This window comes from Pelmatolapia mariae, linkage group LG22 (assembly GCF_036321145.2).
Source record: "Pelmatolapia mariae isolate MD_Pm_ZW linkage group LG22, Pm_UMD_F_2, whole genome shotgun sequence".
Lineage (NCBI taxonomy): Eukaryota > Metazoa > Chordata > Actinopteri > Cichliformes > Cichlidae > Pelmatolapia > Pelmatolapia mariae.
The window spans coordinates 16,958,028-16,975,212 of NC_086245.2; the positions used below are offsets into that span (position 1 = coordinate 16,958,028).

At 39.4% G+C, this 17,185-nt stretch overlaps 2 protein-coding genes across 3 annotated transcripts; both read right to left on the reverse strand.

The window, feature by feature from the left end:
* Positions 1–1,509: 1,509 nt before the first annotated feature.
* Positions 1,510–10,531, reverse strand: mtdha (metadherin a). 2 transcript variants are annotated; one of them, XM_065470820.1, is made up of 12 exons: positions 9,800–10,531; positions 8,973–9,071; positions 8,597–8,708; positions 8,209–8,370; positions 7,885–7,947; positions 7,486–7,659; positions 6,451–6,528; positions 5,987–6,058; positions 5,763–5,890; positions 5,548–5,658; positions 5,364–5,463; positions 1,510–4,161 (listed from the first exon to the last, which is right to left on the reverse strand). In XM_065470820.1, exons 1-12 carry the CDS (start codon positions 10,169–10,171, stop codon positions 4,094–4,096), a joined length of 1,539 nt encoding a protein of 512 aa, XP_065326892.1. In that variant the 5' UTR covers positions 10,172–10,531; the 3' UTR covers positions 1,510–4,093. The 2 variants fall into 2 exon arrangements, with proteins under 2 accessions (XP_065326892.1, XP_065326890.1); XM_065470818.1 differs by having other exon boundaries at positions 6,451–6,534; positions 9,800–10,529.
* A 249-nt stretch (positions 10,532–10,780) lies between these two features.
* Positions 10,781–17,086, reverse strand: rrm2b (ribonucleotide reductase M2 b). The gene is made up of 9 exons (XM_065470822.1): positions 16,962–17,086; positions 16,236–16,400; positions 15,917–16,033; positions 15,486–15,619; positions 14,284–14,378; positions 14,029–14,162; positions 12,906–13,010; positions 12,364–12,477; positions 10,781–12,265 (listed from the first exon to the last, which is right to left on the reverse strand). Exons 1-9 carry the CDS (start codon positions 16,992–16,994, stop codon positions 12,113–12,115), a joined length of 1,050 nt encoding a protein of 349 aa, XP_065326894.1. The 5' UTR covers positions 16,995–17,086; the 3' UTR covers positions 10,781–12,112.
* Positions 17,087–17,185: the final 99 nt, after the last annotated feature.

The following is a 17,185-nucleotide window of genomic DNA, read 5'->3' on the forward strand; positions in this document are numbered from 1 at the left end:
AGGCATTACTAAAAGGCTGCAAATTAATAATACTATATATTTCATATATATATATCAGATCTGGGGCATGCTACTGGCTGATCATCTGGTCAAGTGCTTTTTAAAAAACATCTTAAAACCCCCTCCAAAATAAAACCTTGAAATTGCATTGAACAGAGCAGCCAGCTCTTCATTATTCTTGCTGTACAAATGTTTACAAGAAGCATAAACAGCTATCCTAGCTAAATGTGGAAGATAAATTTAAGGCAAGCCTCCGGGTAACCATGCACACTGTTTTATGGAATCATACAATAGACTTCTTTCATGATGTCTTACACTCACTGGTCACTTCATTAGGTGCACCTCGGTAGTCCTGGGTGCAACCCTCTTTTGTCTCCTGTACAGTCTTAATTCTTTATTGCATAGATTCAACAAGGTGCTGGAAACATTGCACAGATATTTTGCTCCCTATTGACATGACAGCAGTGGCTGCAGATTTTGTGGCTGCACATCCATGATGTGACTCTATCTTTCCACTATGCCTCAAAGGTGCTCCCTATATGTTTGAGATAAGGACTCGACATGGTCAGCAACAATACTCAGGTAATTGTGGCATTTAAATTATGCTCAGTTGGTACTAAAGCGCCCAAAGTATACCAAGAAAATATATCCCACACCACTACACCATCACCAGCTCAACAATTGATACAAGGCAGGATGGATCCATTGTTTCATGTTGTTTACATGAAATTCTGACACCACTATCTGAAAGCTGTAGCAGAAATCGAGACTTATTAAATCGGGCAGTGTTTTTTTGGTTCAATTTTGGTGACCCTGGTTATTTTGGTTAGCTGACTGGAGTGGCACCTCACATGGTTCTTCTGCTGCTGTAGCTCATCTGCTTTGGGATTTGAGGCGATGCTCTTCTGCATACCTTGGTCATAACTTGGTTATTTGAGCCTGTCTTTCTCTGGCCTGGTAACTGAATATTTTCTCTTTTTTGAACCATATTCTGTAAACTCTAGAATAGTTGTTTGGAAAAATCTTTGTTGATGAGCAGCATTTTAAATATTCTGACGTGACATGGCTGGCACCACCAACCACGTCACGTTCAAAGTCATCTTTCTTCCCCATTCTGATACTCATTTTGAACTTTGACATCTCATCTTGACCATTCCAACATGTGTAAATGAGTTGCCGCCATGTGACTAGTTGATCAGATGGTGTTAATGAAGAGTTAAACAGGTGTACCTAATGAAGTGACCAGGGATGGTATGTTTTTGCTTAATTTGGTTAATTTTTACATATTAAAGAAAAGTGGCAAAGCAGCTGTTTAAGGCACAGGTAATGGATCAAATCTAATAAACAAATCAACAATACACTTCACATGAGTATCTCATGTTAGGAGAATCTTTTTAAGAGAGTTAATAACACCACAAACCTTCTTCACGATATTTGACAGGTGTATGCTGTGTTAGTTAACAGCTTGAAGGAAAAAAAACATTTCTGTGACAATGTGATACAAGCACTTCTCATTTAATTTTCATCTTTACCAAACAAACATAGAAATTTCATTTTTATCTCCTCATTAAACAAAACCATTCACAAAAAGACATTTCCTAGAGACAAGTATATAAATACGCTGATTGAGTCATCATCATATTCATCAGTAAAAATTTAACAAAAGGGCACCTGAAACCACAGTGACATATCACTTTATCCTCTGCAATCTACCAGGTCTACCAACAACTACCACCATCAGCTGATCGATGCCTTGATGCACTACATCTCACAAAAACATGGTAATGTCCCCTTAAACTGGATGCCCACATGAAAGCTGCAATTTGTCTCCATACAGAAAGCTATTACAGTATAGATACTGAGTGGTACTATGAGTGGACCAAGTACTAACATTTAAAGCAAAAGTTTGATCACTTTATCTCATTCTATTATCAAAGTCATGCAAAATTAAATCAATTCTGACATCAAAACCTGCAATTGGATGGAAACTATAAAAAGGACTCCAACGCACTTTCTATACAACTACAAGTTAAGGCAATGGAATTAAATTCCTTTTATATATGTCTGTAATTCTGTGAGTGTATGTATGTGCGTGTCTTGTTTAAAATCAACTTAGATGTGGAGTTAAAGCTGCTCTACGTCATATCTTTAAGTATATCCTCATTCTCAGTTTAGGTCAAAAACATTTAGCCCATCACACATCTTGGAACAAAGGTCCAAACTAAAAAGGTTAAAATAGTTCACATTATGCAAAAGATAATAAAAACATTTCTTCAAAATCAAAATTAACCAAATACAGCCTTTTGCACAGTGCAATTACAGAACTGGAAAAAGCCCTTACAATCTGTACATATGGCATGGCTTTTTCTAGCACAAAAGTGGAAGAAATGTTAAAAAAAAAAATCACAAGAGTTCAGAAGTGATCATTAGGTATGGAAAAAAAATCGAAATACAATCCAGTCAGATAAAAGACAGACATACTCAGGGCGATATTGTTTATAAAAGTAGAGGGACTACACTTTTGTAGTCCTACTGCAGTATAGTTTCATCCCACTAGTAACTTCACAATACAGTGCCTCCTGGTGGTTCATATCAGTTACTGCAGCCTGGATGTACAGTTAAGTCTCCAGTGGGGATCCAGAATCAGTTGTTTAATATCAAAAATCCAATCTGTCATTCAAAAAGAATATATATCATATCATTTACTAACTTTCAGCCTCCCAACATTTCCCTTCTGACACCCTGAAGCTCAGTCAGAAGTGTTTTCAATTATTTGTAGCAAAGCTGTGTTTGTGCATACAGTTAGACAGGTGTACAGTTAGGAGTTGGACAGTAATGGCTGTGCTTCTATGGCTAAGATGCCTTTCACACCAGTGTAACTGACATGAGCCACAGCTGCTACTCATTCATTCATTAAAAGCACAAACTACACACCCTACAGCAGAGTGTTTGCACTCAAATGACAGAAATATTAGACAAAAGAATACACAAACCCATCTCAAAACAATACTCACATGCCATATGTATGCTGACAGAGCCGTGAGTTGTGGTTCAGTCATGCAAGAGTAAAAAACAGGACAGCAGCCTCTTTTTAGGGTTGCCTGGTGATTGGATTTATTTAATATTTATGTTGGTAACGACTGCAAGTAGTTGTGGTGACCAACTGGTCGCCCAGAAGTTGAGCATGCAACACCCTCAGCCTCTGGGTGACCACTTTCATTCGCAAATGTGTCTTCAAACAAACGTCATCATTCTCAGACAGATTGCTGAAGGTTTTAGAATGATGTTGCAATTAATCCAAGTCAGTCTGCACTGATGGCGATGACACAACTCTTTCCAGTATAGGACTTGACTAGGCTGGTTTTCACCTGGTTGTATTCCTATATAAAAGCAAAGTTGCCAAGTGCCTATATCATGTTGCAGCTACATCACTGTCCTGTAGCACCCATCAGTACCAATCAATGTGTCTAATGGTAGTAGTCACCTGAACACCCTTACAGCTCTTAATGACGGATGTCACATCAAACCCACTATAAAGAGCAGGAGTATCTTAATCTGTCAGTGTACATATGGAGATGTGAGTGAGATAGGTAGATTCCTCTGCTCCATAACCTTTCAATAACTCATAGGGGGGCTGCTGCACAGCAATCAAAACAAAGTGCAACACTGTGGGGAACAAAAAAGTGTGGTTTTCTGGTAAAAAGAAAAAGAAAAAAAAAATCACAAAAGAAATAAAAATTTAAAACCCGTTTTATGTTTTTGGGGTTAACAATTACATACACTCTCAGAGGGGGCAAAAATAAAAAATCTCAAAACAAAACACCTTTGCTGTCATTAAATATGTACCTCCACTAAAAGCCCACCTCACCCCAAACTCCACTCTGTTTGCAGTATAGCAAATAGTGCAAATTAGTTAAGTTTTCAGTCCATAGGACTACATTTCATCTCTGAATTTCGCCAAGCAGGTGATACCTTCTGCTTGTTTACTTTTTTGTTTGTGAAACTGATCTCTGAACTGTGTACCTGGTGATTATTGCATGTGACACGTTTAACAATCATTTGCATATGCTTTGCCCGGACCTGTGAAGTGACTTCATGTTTCCCTTCGGACCTTTTTCTTCTGGGAGGACTTCGAAGGCTCTAGAATCTGCTCTGATCTTTCTGCACGGAGATTCAAGAAAAAAAAATGTTTTCAATTGAAATTTAAGGGCATCCATTTACAGAACATTTCCTTAAACAAAGGTCCAGAATATCATAAATATAATTCAATGCAATATATTTCAAAGTAGCCTGACAGTTGTGGTGTCTGCATATAGTCAAAAACTGACTATCAAATAAAACTCTGAAAGTAAAGTTCAACAGTGTTTCAACAATGTGTATTATTCAATGTTAATTTCTTATTTTAAAGTAGATTAAGGTTTGCATTAAAACTTAAAAAAGAGCTTTTTGAAATTTTGTAAATTTCTTTGTAAATTCAAAACTTTATTTGCTTTCAAATATCTCTCCAAAATGTTTAATTTACAAAAAATAAATATAATGAAAAGGAGCAGTTTGAATTTCCCCTATTATTCTGTTTTCACACGTGCTCTGAATAAAGGATCTGATTGACTGAGTAGCATCATGTGGGATGACTTACAATACACTCAGCTGGTCTGTGTGTTTCCTGTGTGAGTACATTCATTAATGTAAAGACAAAGGAAAAGGCTGCGCGGGCTGCTAAAATAACCCTACCGTAATTACAAGAAGAGCTGGACACCGTAAAACAGAAACAGTCTTAGATTTTTTGTTCAAAAAAAGTCAACCAAAGTTAAATCTTACATTTTCTTAACTTGGGACTTTTACAGTGTAGGGCCAGAAAAATTTCAGTATTATTAATTTGTCACATTAATGACGTGTCATAATAAAGTAAAGTTGACCAAGTGTTTTTCCAATGTAAGCTAAATCCCTCCTAAAGTTTAAATGAGCTGCCACTGTCAGCCTGGGTTGCTGTGGGGAAGCAGGGTTTGGTGCAATTTGGCCTGTACGGCAGGGTTAGGAGAGGTGTGTTGACAAGTTGGTGCCATAGTTTACGCCCTTCTGGCAGCTGTAAATAAGTACTGATTAGTGCATCCGATAGAACAGCAACTCTCTGGGATTTTAGCTAAGTGAAACTGAAAGATGTTCAATGGATGGCTGGAGGGCAAAGGACCGCAGTACTGCTTTTGCCCGCCAGGTGGGCGTGTCATGTGAAAACTATGAAATAATGACCTTGGGTATATACCCACAGATAGTGACTTGTGTTTAAATGAAACCTAACAAGCCGCTCTTAGAAATGATTACAACACAGTGAACACAGATTTGGAGTCAGAGATGTTAAAACCTACTCTGAGTGGAGGATATGCTGGCATTCTGCTTTTTGGAGGGCAGTGCAGGAAGCTCTTGGGGTTTGGGTATTGTGTTGACTACGTGCGCCGTGCTCACCGTCTACAACCCAAGAAATGATTATATTACAACAGGTTAAATATTCACTTGAAGACCTGATTTTATCAGCTTGGTTTGGTTTATTACCTGAGCGTCAGATGCAGCCTCCTCTTCTGTTTTCTTCTTCTTTTTCCTCTTCTTTTTCGATTTGGCTTCTCCGCCGGACGGATCCTCTGTGTCTCTCTCATCCTCCAACACCTGACGCAACAATAACGCATGCAGATCAATTTATGTGAAGTCTATAATAGAAACAGTACAGTAAGAAGCCAGAATTAAAAGAAAAGAAAACAAAAAACAAAAACCTTATTGGGGACAGGCTGTTCTTTCTGTACAGGAGCTGGTGTCACCAACACGGGGGGCTCTTCATAGTTTCCCCAATGCTCCACTGGGGCATTCCAGTCAGAGCTGGGATCTGCTGCTGCCATCCCATCTTAAAAAAACAAACAAATCACAATACAGATGGAAGTTAGTTAGATGGAAAAACCTGAAGAATCTTTTTAGGAGGATTTGATGCATAGCTACTTACTGAATCCTGACCATTCATCATCAACCTTAGGGCGGCTTGCCCACTGCAGCTCCACTGAATTTGAAATTGGATCTGTATGCGACAGAAGGTTATTTGTTAATTTATTTATTTTAATGAGGGGGGTAGACTCATTAGTCTAGCCATGACAATTATCAATCAATCAATAAGCATCCATACTGGAAGCGATTAATTGCCTTGAAGCTGATGGCTGGTTGCTTGCAGATATTTCTGCATCTAGTTGCCTTGGTAACCCTGTAATGTATTTACTGCCAGGTCACATGCCAATCAACAGCATCACGAGCTTTCATTGTTAGTCACTTCAGTTCCGTCATTCGCAAGCCTTATCCTGGGTCCCGCCCACTTTTTGCTGGCAGCAGTTATTTTCCCGAGTGTCACCGACTCGCTACGTCTCGTTTCCAGTGTGGACACAGCTGAAAAGTCTGGTGTGTGACTGGTCGACAAACCTGTGGTGTTTAGTCCCAGCATGGAGAAGGACACTGGGTTGAGGTCAGGCTTTATCCGGCCATCAATGCCACTCCACGCTGTTGCTGACGGCACACAGAAAGACAGGTTATGCTGGTGGAATGCAAACAAACTGCAGCGGAGATTAAACGTTAACAGCCTGGTTTCTAATATGAGGCTGGACTATCTTGTCTTTTTTCCACTGGCACTTTTTCTTGAACAGCTCACAGCATGAAATCCAGTCTCCTGGAGACAAAATAACTAAATAAATCAAAATCACATTCAACACAAAGAAAGGTCTACTCTAGTTTTACCAAACATCCTGCTCAGTTTCATGATAAATGCACTGTGTTTACCTTGGCAGGCTTACAGTGAGCTTGACATCCACAAGGAGGAATTTGTCTGACAATAATCCATCAGGACAAGCCGGGTTATTATTTGGGCTGCCCTTGTTGAGGCAGCAGTTAACTCAAGTTTAGATTTTCAAAGATTTAATCTGCTGTCATAGCTGCTTACTAAATGTTAGCTCAGGTTATAATTTCATTAACATACTGTCTTTACTTTCACTACACCCTGACCAGATTATGTCAGTACTCTCATCCCTCCTTTCAATTAAGAATGTGCCAGTGCTGTGGGAGAGCCAGTTCTGTCTCAGTGTCTTCTGAGAACCAGCCCACACTTGAAAAGCATTAAGAAATTATCTTTCCATAGAATTTAGAGGATTTGTGGGCTACATCTGCCAATTATTGATGTATTTCTTGCAGTAGGGTCTCTCACAGCCACTGAGTTTAAACTGCTGTGCTTTTAGGCCCTGGTTTTATTCTCTTGTCTGCTAAAACTGGTGCTAGATTGCCCGCCAGAATCTGCACTATGCTAGTGGAAAGGGGGCAAAGGTCATTTCATTTCATTATCAGCTCTAATGTTTCGTGTAGAGAGAAAACTCCTCCAGTATGTTCAGTCTAGAATCTCTTATGTAATACAAACTATTAATATCTGCATTTGTGGTGTAAAAAGGTTTACTCAGATCTAGATGGTACCTTGTGACTCCTGAGCCCATGGCTGGGGTTCTGGCTGGGCCCTGTAATGTGTAGCTGCTGAGATAGCACTCCACTTGTTTCCCTCCATAGTGCTCATCTGACCTGGGATCTTCAAGGACATATCATTCCAGCCTCCACCATTGACCGAAGGTTCCTGCCTCCAGCTGGAGGAAACTGAGGGAACAGGCAAACAGGAAAGACCCTCAGAGTCCCTCAGTGACAGTTTTGTTCAAAATATGTCACAGGAGGGGAGTTCAGACCAGTTCACTGACAAAAAAGCAACACTTACGAGCAACGTTGAAATTTCACTGGACTGAGCAGCTTCAAAATCACCTCTGTGATACCTTAAAACTCTGGATAAGTTCACATTTAAGAAAGTCTCATAAAAAAAAGATTTACCTTTGTCTTTAACGGCTTCACTGGATGCATCTCCCTTTCCAGTGGTTCTTGAATGAAAAGACTCTGAAACAGGATTGCAAAGCTTGAGTAACCTGTCATATTACCACATAATTACTGTGTGATAATGCGGGTAGACTATTTATCAAAATTGCATACTGAATATGCTACCATCTTCTTTTTAGAATAAAATACATTTAATTCACTGAGTTGCTGCAATGTGACTGGCTCATTAGATACTTGTGTTAATGAGCAACTGAACAGGTGTACCTAAAAGAGTGGGTGGTGACTAGATTTAAACATAGTGAATTTCTTCTACATGAATACCATGGTTTCCTCTGTTCCTCTTGTTAACTGCTGCTGGTACAGTTGCCTCCACATGCGTTTTTGATGCTTCCACACTTCCTGGACCGCCAGAGTCCTCAGGACCCTTTTCCTTCCTGCGCTGCTGCCTCTTTTCTCGGTTACTGACTTTTGTCTCCCACACACCTGGATGACACGCACATACATGCACACAAAAAATAACACGACATTCTAAGGGGATGTGGTGTATACCGGACTATGAAGAATATTTGCTCATTACTATATTTTAAAGAGTCTGGCTGCAATCAGAATGACAGGACATGCATGAGAAGCACATTCTGCACAATATTAAAATGTCTGTTTGAAAATGAGAAGCTATTGTGACATTTCCGCCTCAACGGTTGAGCTGTACCATCATCAGGTTCCTTCCCATCGTTTGAAGACAAAAGCTGAACTGGTTTCACATCTGTCTTGTTCTTCTTCTTGTTTTTCTTCACCTGCACCGGGGCTTGCACCTCTGGCTTCTGTGGACAGAAATAAAAAAACAATCAAGTTACCTCATAATAACAAGTTTACTGCACTTAATGTCTTTTATTATTTATCCTTTATCATCCCAACAGTAGTCTCCAAATGTATTTTTTTTTCACTGCACAGAAGTGGAGTTTTAGCAGTATGTCACCAGTAATAAAACTATCTTGCAAAACATCAACAAAACTGAGCAATTCAGGGGAAATGCTGCGCCTACTCTGCTCACCACTGGTTTCACATTTCCTTAATTTTGATCATACCTTCTCAGTTTTGATCTGTGCTGGCAGCTTAGAAACTGCCTCAGCCACTTTAACTTCCTCTTGAGCCACAGTCACTGGCTGTCCATTGGACTGAGACTTCTGGAGGGGTGAAAAGACACAGATAAGAAACATAAAGCATAACAACCCAGAAAAACAGAGAGTGCCCTTATCCCAGTGTTAATAAAAATATCAACTTACTTTAAAAAAAAACCTCGATATTTTTTGCGTCTACACCAAATTATTAAGCCTCATATTACTGGTTAATAACACACTTATTGTCTGTTAACTTGTTTTAAAAGTTATATTTAACAGGTTAAACGGATTATCGCTTTCTAAATACGAGGCTCAAAGAAGCGCGCCTGGGTTGCGGACGTCTTTAAAACCATTTTCACTCATCAAAGCGAAAGTTGAAGCTTCAGGTGGCTAACGATGACGTATAAACTAGCTAGCTAAACAGGAGTAGCAGGCGGTTGCAAACACCGATAACACCTGCCCTTTCTTAATAAAACACCCTACCTTCATCCATATGCAGTTAGATTACGGGTTTATTTTTGTCACTTGCAAGTGGGTCGTGGAATTGTCCCTAGATGGCCTAATTTGTGCTGTGTAAACAAAGTATGCGACGAGCGTCAATTCATACATGCCAGGTAGCTAGCTGGCTAGCTAACGCCAAACTTAACGGCTTTTGTTAATAAAATAATAAAATAAGTGTCTAACTGAACTGTTTTGCAGAGGGAGCACTTAGGTTAAGGAGTTAAATGAACACCCGCGCGTGTTGTGACTGACTCGCTGTGATTAGACGGCTCGGTAAAGGCTGCCTGCGGTACCTTTTCTACCGTTTTCTTTTTGTTCTTCTTCTTCTGCTCTTCTGGTTTGGCAGTTTTAGCGAAACCGGCCTTGAGGGGCTCACCGCCGCCGCCGCTGCTGCTCCTGCTGCTGCCGTGTGTGACCGGGGATCCCCGCTTTTTCCCGGCGAGCAGCCCGCCGCAAACAGCGGCCCACGACAGACTGATCAGCAGCAGAAGACCCGCCGCGGCCGTGGACAGGATGACCCACGTCGGGTACAGCTCGGGCTTCAGACCCAAGTCAACCCCGAAGCGAGCCCGAACATATCCCTGTCCCGAAGACAGCAGCTCCTTCAAGTGGCTGGAAAGCAGCTCGGCTTTCTCCAGCGCAAGACCTCGCAAGTCTCCAGCCATCTTTCAAAATTGCGCATACACTAGCTGTAGCTATCATTTCCAGCGCCCGTGCTAACGGAGGAGTGGCTAATCTAATCTGACTGTTAACATCAAGGCTACAAACAGCAGCATATCAATACTACATCTGCTCACTATTAAAAAGCTCACACTCACAGGTTTGGCCAGGACAGCAAGATGCACTTACACGAGCCGCTCTATAAGTACAGGAGCTTTTCTGTCTTACCCATGAATTTGAAAATAACCCATGCACAAAATACTAAAACACATATGCTGTGTAAATTACACCTGTCCTGAGGTTAAATGTACACCTAGTTGTTGAAAAAGTGGTTCCAAACTATTATTTAAAAATACAAAATAACAACCTAAAAATATAACAACTAAAATCTGTTACAACCCACTTTTTCTGCTTTGTGTTGATAGTCTCTTGTAATTGTTAAGCCTTAAAAGAAAGAGATAAAACAGTGAGACGAAAAAGAAGTGACACAATCCAGTCAGGTGTTAACTCCAAAACACTAAATCTTTGACAAATTTTGTGTTTATCCAATTTTTTTCTGTCTAGAGTGTCACTCTAACCAGTTTAACCCACATTACAAAAAGACAACAAATTAATTTTTTGAAATTTCTTTCTTTTATTTTATTTAATTGCATTTACCCTTCACTTTCATGCTTTATTACATTACACAGCTCACGTTTTATTTCTGAGAGAACACTAATATTAGCACTGATTTGCAACCCAGCTGCTCGAAATCCCGTGACTGCACATATAAAACATTACTGTACAAACATGTTAACAACATACCGAATATTATTAAACAATATATCCGTGGTCCTGAGTATTTTTTTTGTTTTGTTAGATTTATGTCATAATCTGTGAATTAAAAAATCCATTCAGCCATGTTATCTTGTGCAACACTGTTACTCTAATATTAACCCTGGTGCTTTATAATTTGAATAAAATAACCATAAATGTTTTTCTTAGCTCACAAGGGATTAATCTATTGCCTTTGTAACATAGTTTCAATTATTTTCTGAAAAGTGTACAAAAAAGTGTATTCAACAAACACTCAAAAATAAATACTAAAATCACAAAAAAGGGTAGGTTCTGAAAGTTGTTTAAATTAATAAAACTGTATGAATATTTAGTATGAGGGTGATTATCTTTAATTTAAAGGTTAATAATTTCTAAAACAATATTTATAAAGTCCACTTTTCCATGTCACAGCATACAGCAACCAAAGTATTGCATAAAAAGTGTAGCTTTGATGCCTGAGCTGAAAGAATTTTTTTGGATGGTTTATTATTTGTTTTTCTTACGTGCATAAAAGAAATTTCAAAAATAAAGAGTCCTTTTTTGACTATTTACAATTTTTGAAGCCCACATTGTCCACCAATCGTAAAATGACCCACATCGCATTTATTACCTGTCACCTACATTTGAGAATAAGGCTGTTGTTGGTTCTCAGCTGTACAAACATTTACCTCTTGCATTCATTTACAACACCTACACATATTTGGCAAAACATTTTTTATTGTATTCTAAAAGTTAGAAAATATTAAAGCAATCTGCCATAGAAACAAGCAACACGAAGCAGAAAAGTAAAAATATATTCTGTGTTTTTATTATCCAAAATGCTCAGTGAGGAAAGAAATACTCATTTATGTCACCTCCCTCATTATTTTGTCATGATGGCAAAATGTTGATGCTCACCCATTCTACTTATAAACTGTACTGGTTGCTAAATAATTCTCCATCTCTAATACAAAACAAAAAAAACATCCAAAAAAACAATAACAACAAAAAAAGAGTACAGCCTTCACTTCGTAGCACTGTATCAGTATTACAGTAAGACCTGAAAACCTCTGTTGTATAATAACTGTATGGAAATAAATAAATAGGTTGACCAAATGTAACAAATTTACAGTAACATGCCATGTCAGTTTTTAGAAGTCTGCGTCTAGTGTGAATTCACCGTCCATCATGCTCGACATGACTCCGAATCTTTGATACTCCGCCACGCGTTTCTCAAAGAAGTTGGTTTTCCCCTCAAGTGAGATAGACTCCATGAAGTCAAATGGATTTTCAGCTTGGTAAACCTTGGATTTAAGAAAAATGAGGAAAAAAGACAAAAAGAAGTTTAATTTCACCCATTCCAGTGTGCAGAGGGTTTTGAACGAATGATTATTAGCATTACCTTGGTCAGTCCGAGATCAGTGAGAAGCCGGTCAGCCACAAACTCGATGTACTGCTTCATGAGGCAGCTATTGATTCCTATGAGATCTACTGGCAGGGCCTCTGTGAGAAACTCCTGTATATGAATAATAACGATTAGTGACTTATAGCACTGGTACGACCTATTAAGATTTTATTGCTTCAGAATGTCATGCTGTAAAGCAGCGGTGGGGAACTCCAGGCCTCAAGGGCCGGTGTCCTGCAGGTTTTAGATATCACCCTGGATCAACACACCTGAATCACATGATTAGTTCATTACCAGGCCTCTGGAGAACTTCAAGACATGTTAAGAAGGTAATTTAGCCATTTAAATCAGCTGTGTCAGACACATTTAAAACCTACAGGACACCGGCCCTTGAGGCCTGGAGTTCCCCCACCCCTGCTGTAAAGCTACAACTGATCCACTGCAATATGAGTCAGTGCAGACAAAATGAACAGGAATATGAGGTGAACAACATTTAATAAGCAAGCACATAATGTATGTAATGTGTAGCATTAGCTGACCTGTTCGATGCTAACAGCTTTGGTGATGATGTCTCTGACTCTGTCCTCTGATGGCTTTTTCACCAGGTAGCTGTACAGCAGGCAGGCAAAGTTACAATGCAGACCCTAGCAAAGAACAAAAAAACATGTCAGAACAGCTGATCCGAAAAAATGTGTATTTATGGTGTACTTAGTCCCAGGTTTATTTTAGGAGACTTGTGTTTACACAAAAGCATTTATTACATCAGCTTGATCTCAAGGAAGAACAATGATGGTCGTGGTTGATACAGCACCCCCTGGTGAATTGTAAGAGAACTGCATGTCCAACAACTACTGTTTTGTAATTGTTCATTAATAGCGTGATGATTAGTTTCAACACAGTGAATGCTGAGTGAAAGAAAACTGGGTGTCAGCAAGATGTAAAAGCAGTTTTTTCAGAGTCTGCCACCATACAGTCAGCATAAATGACCAAAAACTTGTTATATTAACTAGTTAGTTGATATGAGGCTCTTGATTTTTTTTTACAACAATAAGATATTTTGAAAATCTGACTCTCAAAACAGCCAGTGCAGAGCTGCTGTTGTACAGTGTTTGCTATAACAGGGAAATATCTGTCTGAGGGCATTTTCCAAAGAGCGAGGTGAATGTGCAGTCATGACTCTGCTGCCAGCTTTGACAGTATACTGGCGTTTATGATTGCTGTTTAATCTTTCATGTTTATTCTTAGCATTTGACTTATTTTTAAAGACCAATGTCGTCTTTACAGCATATATGAATTATACAGCTCTTATTAATATGGCCACTGAGAGTGCTACACAAAGTCAAGGAGTCATACCAGCTATAAGCATGACAATGCAGGTATTGTCAGTAATTGCTATTTCTGAAGGTTTTCCACAACAGTTCAAACTTATGGTCATTATGTACATCTGTTCATTTAGTCACATAAGACTGACAACAGACAAATCTAGATGAAAAACACTCTGTGCCACGCTGCCATTTGGAAAGGAATTATAACATAAATGCCACACCTCCATTTTAAATATGTGCTGCTTCCTCTTACCCACAAGTATGTCTGATTTGCTCACAACTCAGGGATCCTTTCAACACATCAGAACACATATTTTTGTGCGTGAATTCGTCTCACCTCGTCCCTGCTAATGAGCTCGTTGGAGTAGGTAAGGCCAGGCATTAGCCCCCTCTTCTTCAGCCAGTAGATAGCAGCAAATGAACCAGAAAAGAAGATGCCTTCCACAGCTGCAAAAGCCACAATCCGCTCTCCTGGGGCACAAATGTCAAAAATGACTGTTAACTGATCAAACATGAGGTTCCTTTTAGAACAGTTTGATGTTATATTTAGTTTTCAGTTGTCGTGTTTTGTGGAGTTTTGTTTCTCCCTTACCAAATGTTGATTTACTGTCGTTTATCCACTGGAGGGCCCAGTCTGCCTTCCGTTTCACACAAGGCATGGTCTGAATGGCATTAAACAAATAGTCCCTAAAACACACAAACATGAAAACACATGAACTAAAGACTTTTTAATGTGTAATTATACTGTAGTAACAATATGTATGGAATAGACACTCAGGAACAGGGTAAAAATAATGCAACAAGACTCATGGAGTTTGCTGAGTGTTTAGACTTAAAAACATCTGTAAACAGTCTGTTGATGAGTGACGTTTGCTGTTTGGAGGCACATCAAAGCTGCTGCAGCTGGGAAAACAACGGCAGTTACCACAGAGCGGTCTCGACTTAACCTGTGACGAACAGGTGCAGGAGTCTGTTCCAGAAAGCAGGCTTAGTGAAAACTCTGAACACTTAATAAAGGTAACTTAAACAGTGGATCAGTCACCAGGTAGTTGCCTTTCTCTGACCCTTTCCCTCCTGCTGGGCCTGACACAGCTGTCTAACAAACCATTTCGTTTCCTCATTCAAAGCACAAACTGGAGAGCACTCATTTGCCTACGTTTACGTCTTTAGACTCTCTGAACATGCAGTGAACTATTTATCAGCTTTTAATCTGTCAGTGAGACAAGGCTGCAGTCTGAATATATTCTGGAAGCATTTCCTGTTGAACTGCTTACATGTCTTGAAATATAATAAATAAATGCTGCCAAACAAGACTTTTTTAAAACAGATGTAAAACATTCTTACTGGGTCAGACTGACTTTACAATCAAAGGTTAATTACAAGGCATCTTTAATGCATGTTTTCATGGTGCTACATGAATAATATTTATAAGCAGAATGTGATAGGATTCAAGTTTTATCATCCATTATGAAAAAATAAAGCTGGGTAAATGATGATTTGCTGGACTTTGCTGAATAAAATCTGACAGGATGTGTATTAACTTCCTCAACTTCCTCTTTTTGTTCGATAAACAACACACTCTACGTTGAAATTTTAGGTCCGCTGTATTTAAACCCCAGGTGCTACAGGTGGTTGTAAATCTCCAGAAAGTTTACAAAAGCAACTCATACAGAAGCAGGTAAAGGATTCGTGCTTTCATTACAACATAAACACGACACAAAAACTATTTTCCGACTTGCTAAAATAAAAAATAAATAAAATATAAATAAAATAGAGCCACCATGAGTAACTGACCTCTCCTTCAGGTCCCTAATGTAAGTGTTGATGAGCATACTGTACATCTCTGAGTGGACAGTCTCTATGAGGATCTGAAAGCTGTAGAAGGATCGCGCTTCAGGGACCTGCACCTCCTGGCTGAACCTCTGCACCTGTTGTGTAGATTAAAAACATTTGCGATGAAGCATGCAAGTCCCACAAAACACTTGAACCACACCAAGTAAAAAACAAATTTCAAAGTGCCATCTGCATTTATGTTAACACATCAAGTATGGTTATCTTTTGATAACCATACTTGATGTGTGACTTCATTTTTGAGGGCTTCTAGTAATATCACTTTTCATGAATTTTGCAGTTCAGCTGACAATGCATCAAATGAGCTTGTTCTAAATCTACATGCAAAATATATAATCTTGAATTGTCTTTAGAGGCCTGCAAACTAGTCTCACCAGGTTCTCATTGACGATACCGTCGCTGGCAGCAAAGAAGGCTAAGATGTGGGAGATGAAGTGTTTTTCCTCCGCCTTCAAGCGGTCCCAGTGTGCCAAGTCTTTGGATAGATCGACCTAAAAAACCCCCCATCAAAAGCACACCTGTCTCAGTTCTTTCATAACATGTGTGGATATCAGTTATGTGCACAGTGGAAAGTAGCAGCAGCAGCAACTGTCAAAACCTTTGCTTTAACGGCCATGATGGTTAGACATTGTTTAGACATTGTTGCAATCAATATTTTCTTTCTAAGATCACTCAGTAAAGCACAGTACCCACCTCCTCCACGGTCCAGAAAGAAGCCTGGGCCTGTTTGTACATCTTCCAGATGTCTCGGTACTGGATGGGGAAAATGACAAACCGCCTGGGGTTCTCTCGGAGCAGAGGTTCTTCCTCAGTCTCCAAGCCATTCTGACAGGCTGTATCATCTTCTCTGAAGCCGTTCTGCAAACAATCCTTTACATTTAGTTTGGTGTCTGTCTCGTTTTTGTTGCATTTTTGACTCCTAGTCTCTGTTTCTCTCGCTCCACACGACTCGTTTTACGGATTGTTCCTTTACTTACAAAACGGAGCACTGCGCTTGCGCGTTAACTCTTTACAAAACAAAGGACATGACATTAACATGTCCACTTGAAAAATATAAACGAATAAAGCAGGATATTTTTTGGTCGCCTTCCGTATACATTTTAAACGCTTTAGTTGATTTGTTTGTTTTAGTAGTTATTTCCATTAACCTCAAACACCGTGACCGACAGCTAACACGAGCAGGAAAGCAGTTTCACAGCTAAAACCTGCCGAAAACCTTAATTATTTTTCACATTTAGCAATAATAAAAATATGCTTTTCCGAAGCTACAAAGGCTTTAGCTCTCCATGTTTCAATAAAGGGTAAGGTTACTACACAGCTACAAACCTACAGTTACACAACCGACGTCCTCGTTACACACAGTAACAATAAACGTTTAAGCTAGCTGTGCTTCCGGCCGATAGTAATGAGCTCCCGTACCTGAGAAGATGACTTCTTCACCGTCGGAGTCATTCCGAGGACTGGATTTGGGTTTTTTTATTTAGCTAGCTTGTACTCGGTGCCATAACCCTGTGGACGCAGTTGTAGCTCTGTTGATTTGACACTTTAAATCCCCACATACGGGGGTATAGCGCCCCTAGCGGAAATACTAAGAAGTTCACCTTTAAAACAACACGTGTATTTAGGGGTAGCACGATAAAAGT

Bases quoted from the DNA above. Each gene is read 5' to 3' on its own strand.
- mtdha (XM_065470818.1), bottom strand. From the start codon at position 10,171: ATGGCTGGAGACTTGCGAGGTCTTGCGCTGGAGAAAGCCGAGCTGCTT. The intron at 5,659-5,762 runs GTTTTTGTTTTT...TTGTTGCGTCAG, and splicing joins AACAGCCTGTCCCCAATAAG to GTGTTGGAGGATGAGAGAGA. The intron at 4,162-5,363 runs GTAGGTTTTAAC...ATCTCCGTGCAG, and splicing joins CAGCATATCCTCCACTCAGA to AAAGATCAGAGCAGATTCTA.
- rrm2b (XM_065470822.1), bottom strand. From the start codon at position 16,994: ATGACTCCGACGGTGAAGAAGTCATCTTCTCAG. The intron at 16,401-16,961 runs GTACGGGAGCTC...GATTGTTTGCAG, and splicing joins TGAAGAAGTCATCTTCTCAG to AACGGCTTCAGAGAAGATGA. The intron at 16,034-16,235 runs GTGGGTACTGTG...GGGGTTTTTTAG, and splicing joins CTTTCTGGACCGTGGAGGAG to GTCGATCTATCCAAAGACTT.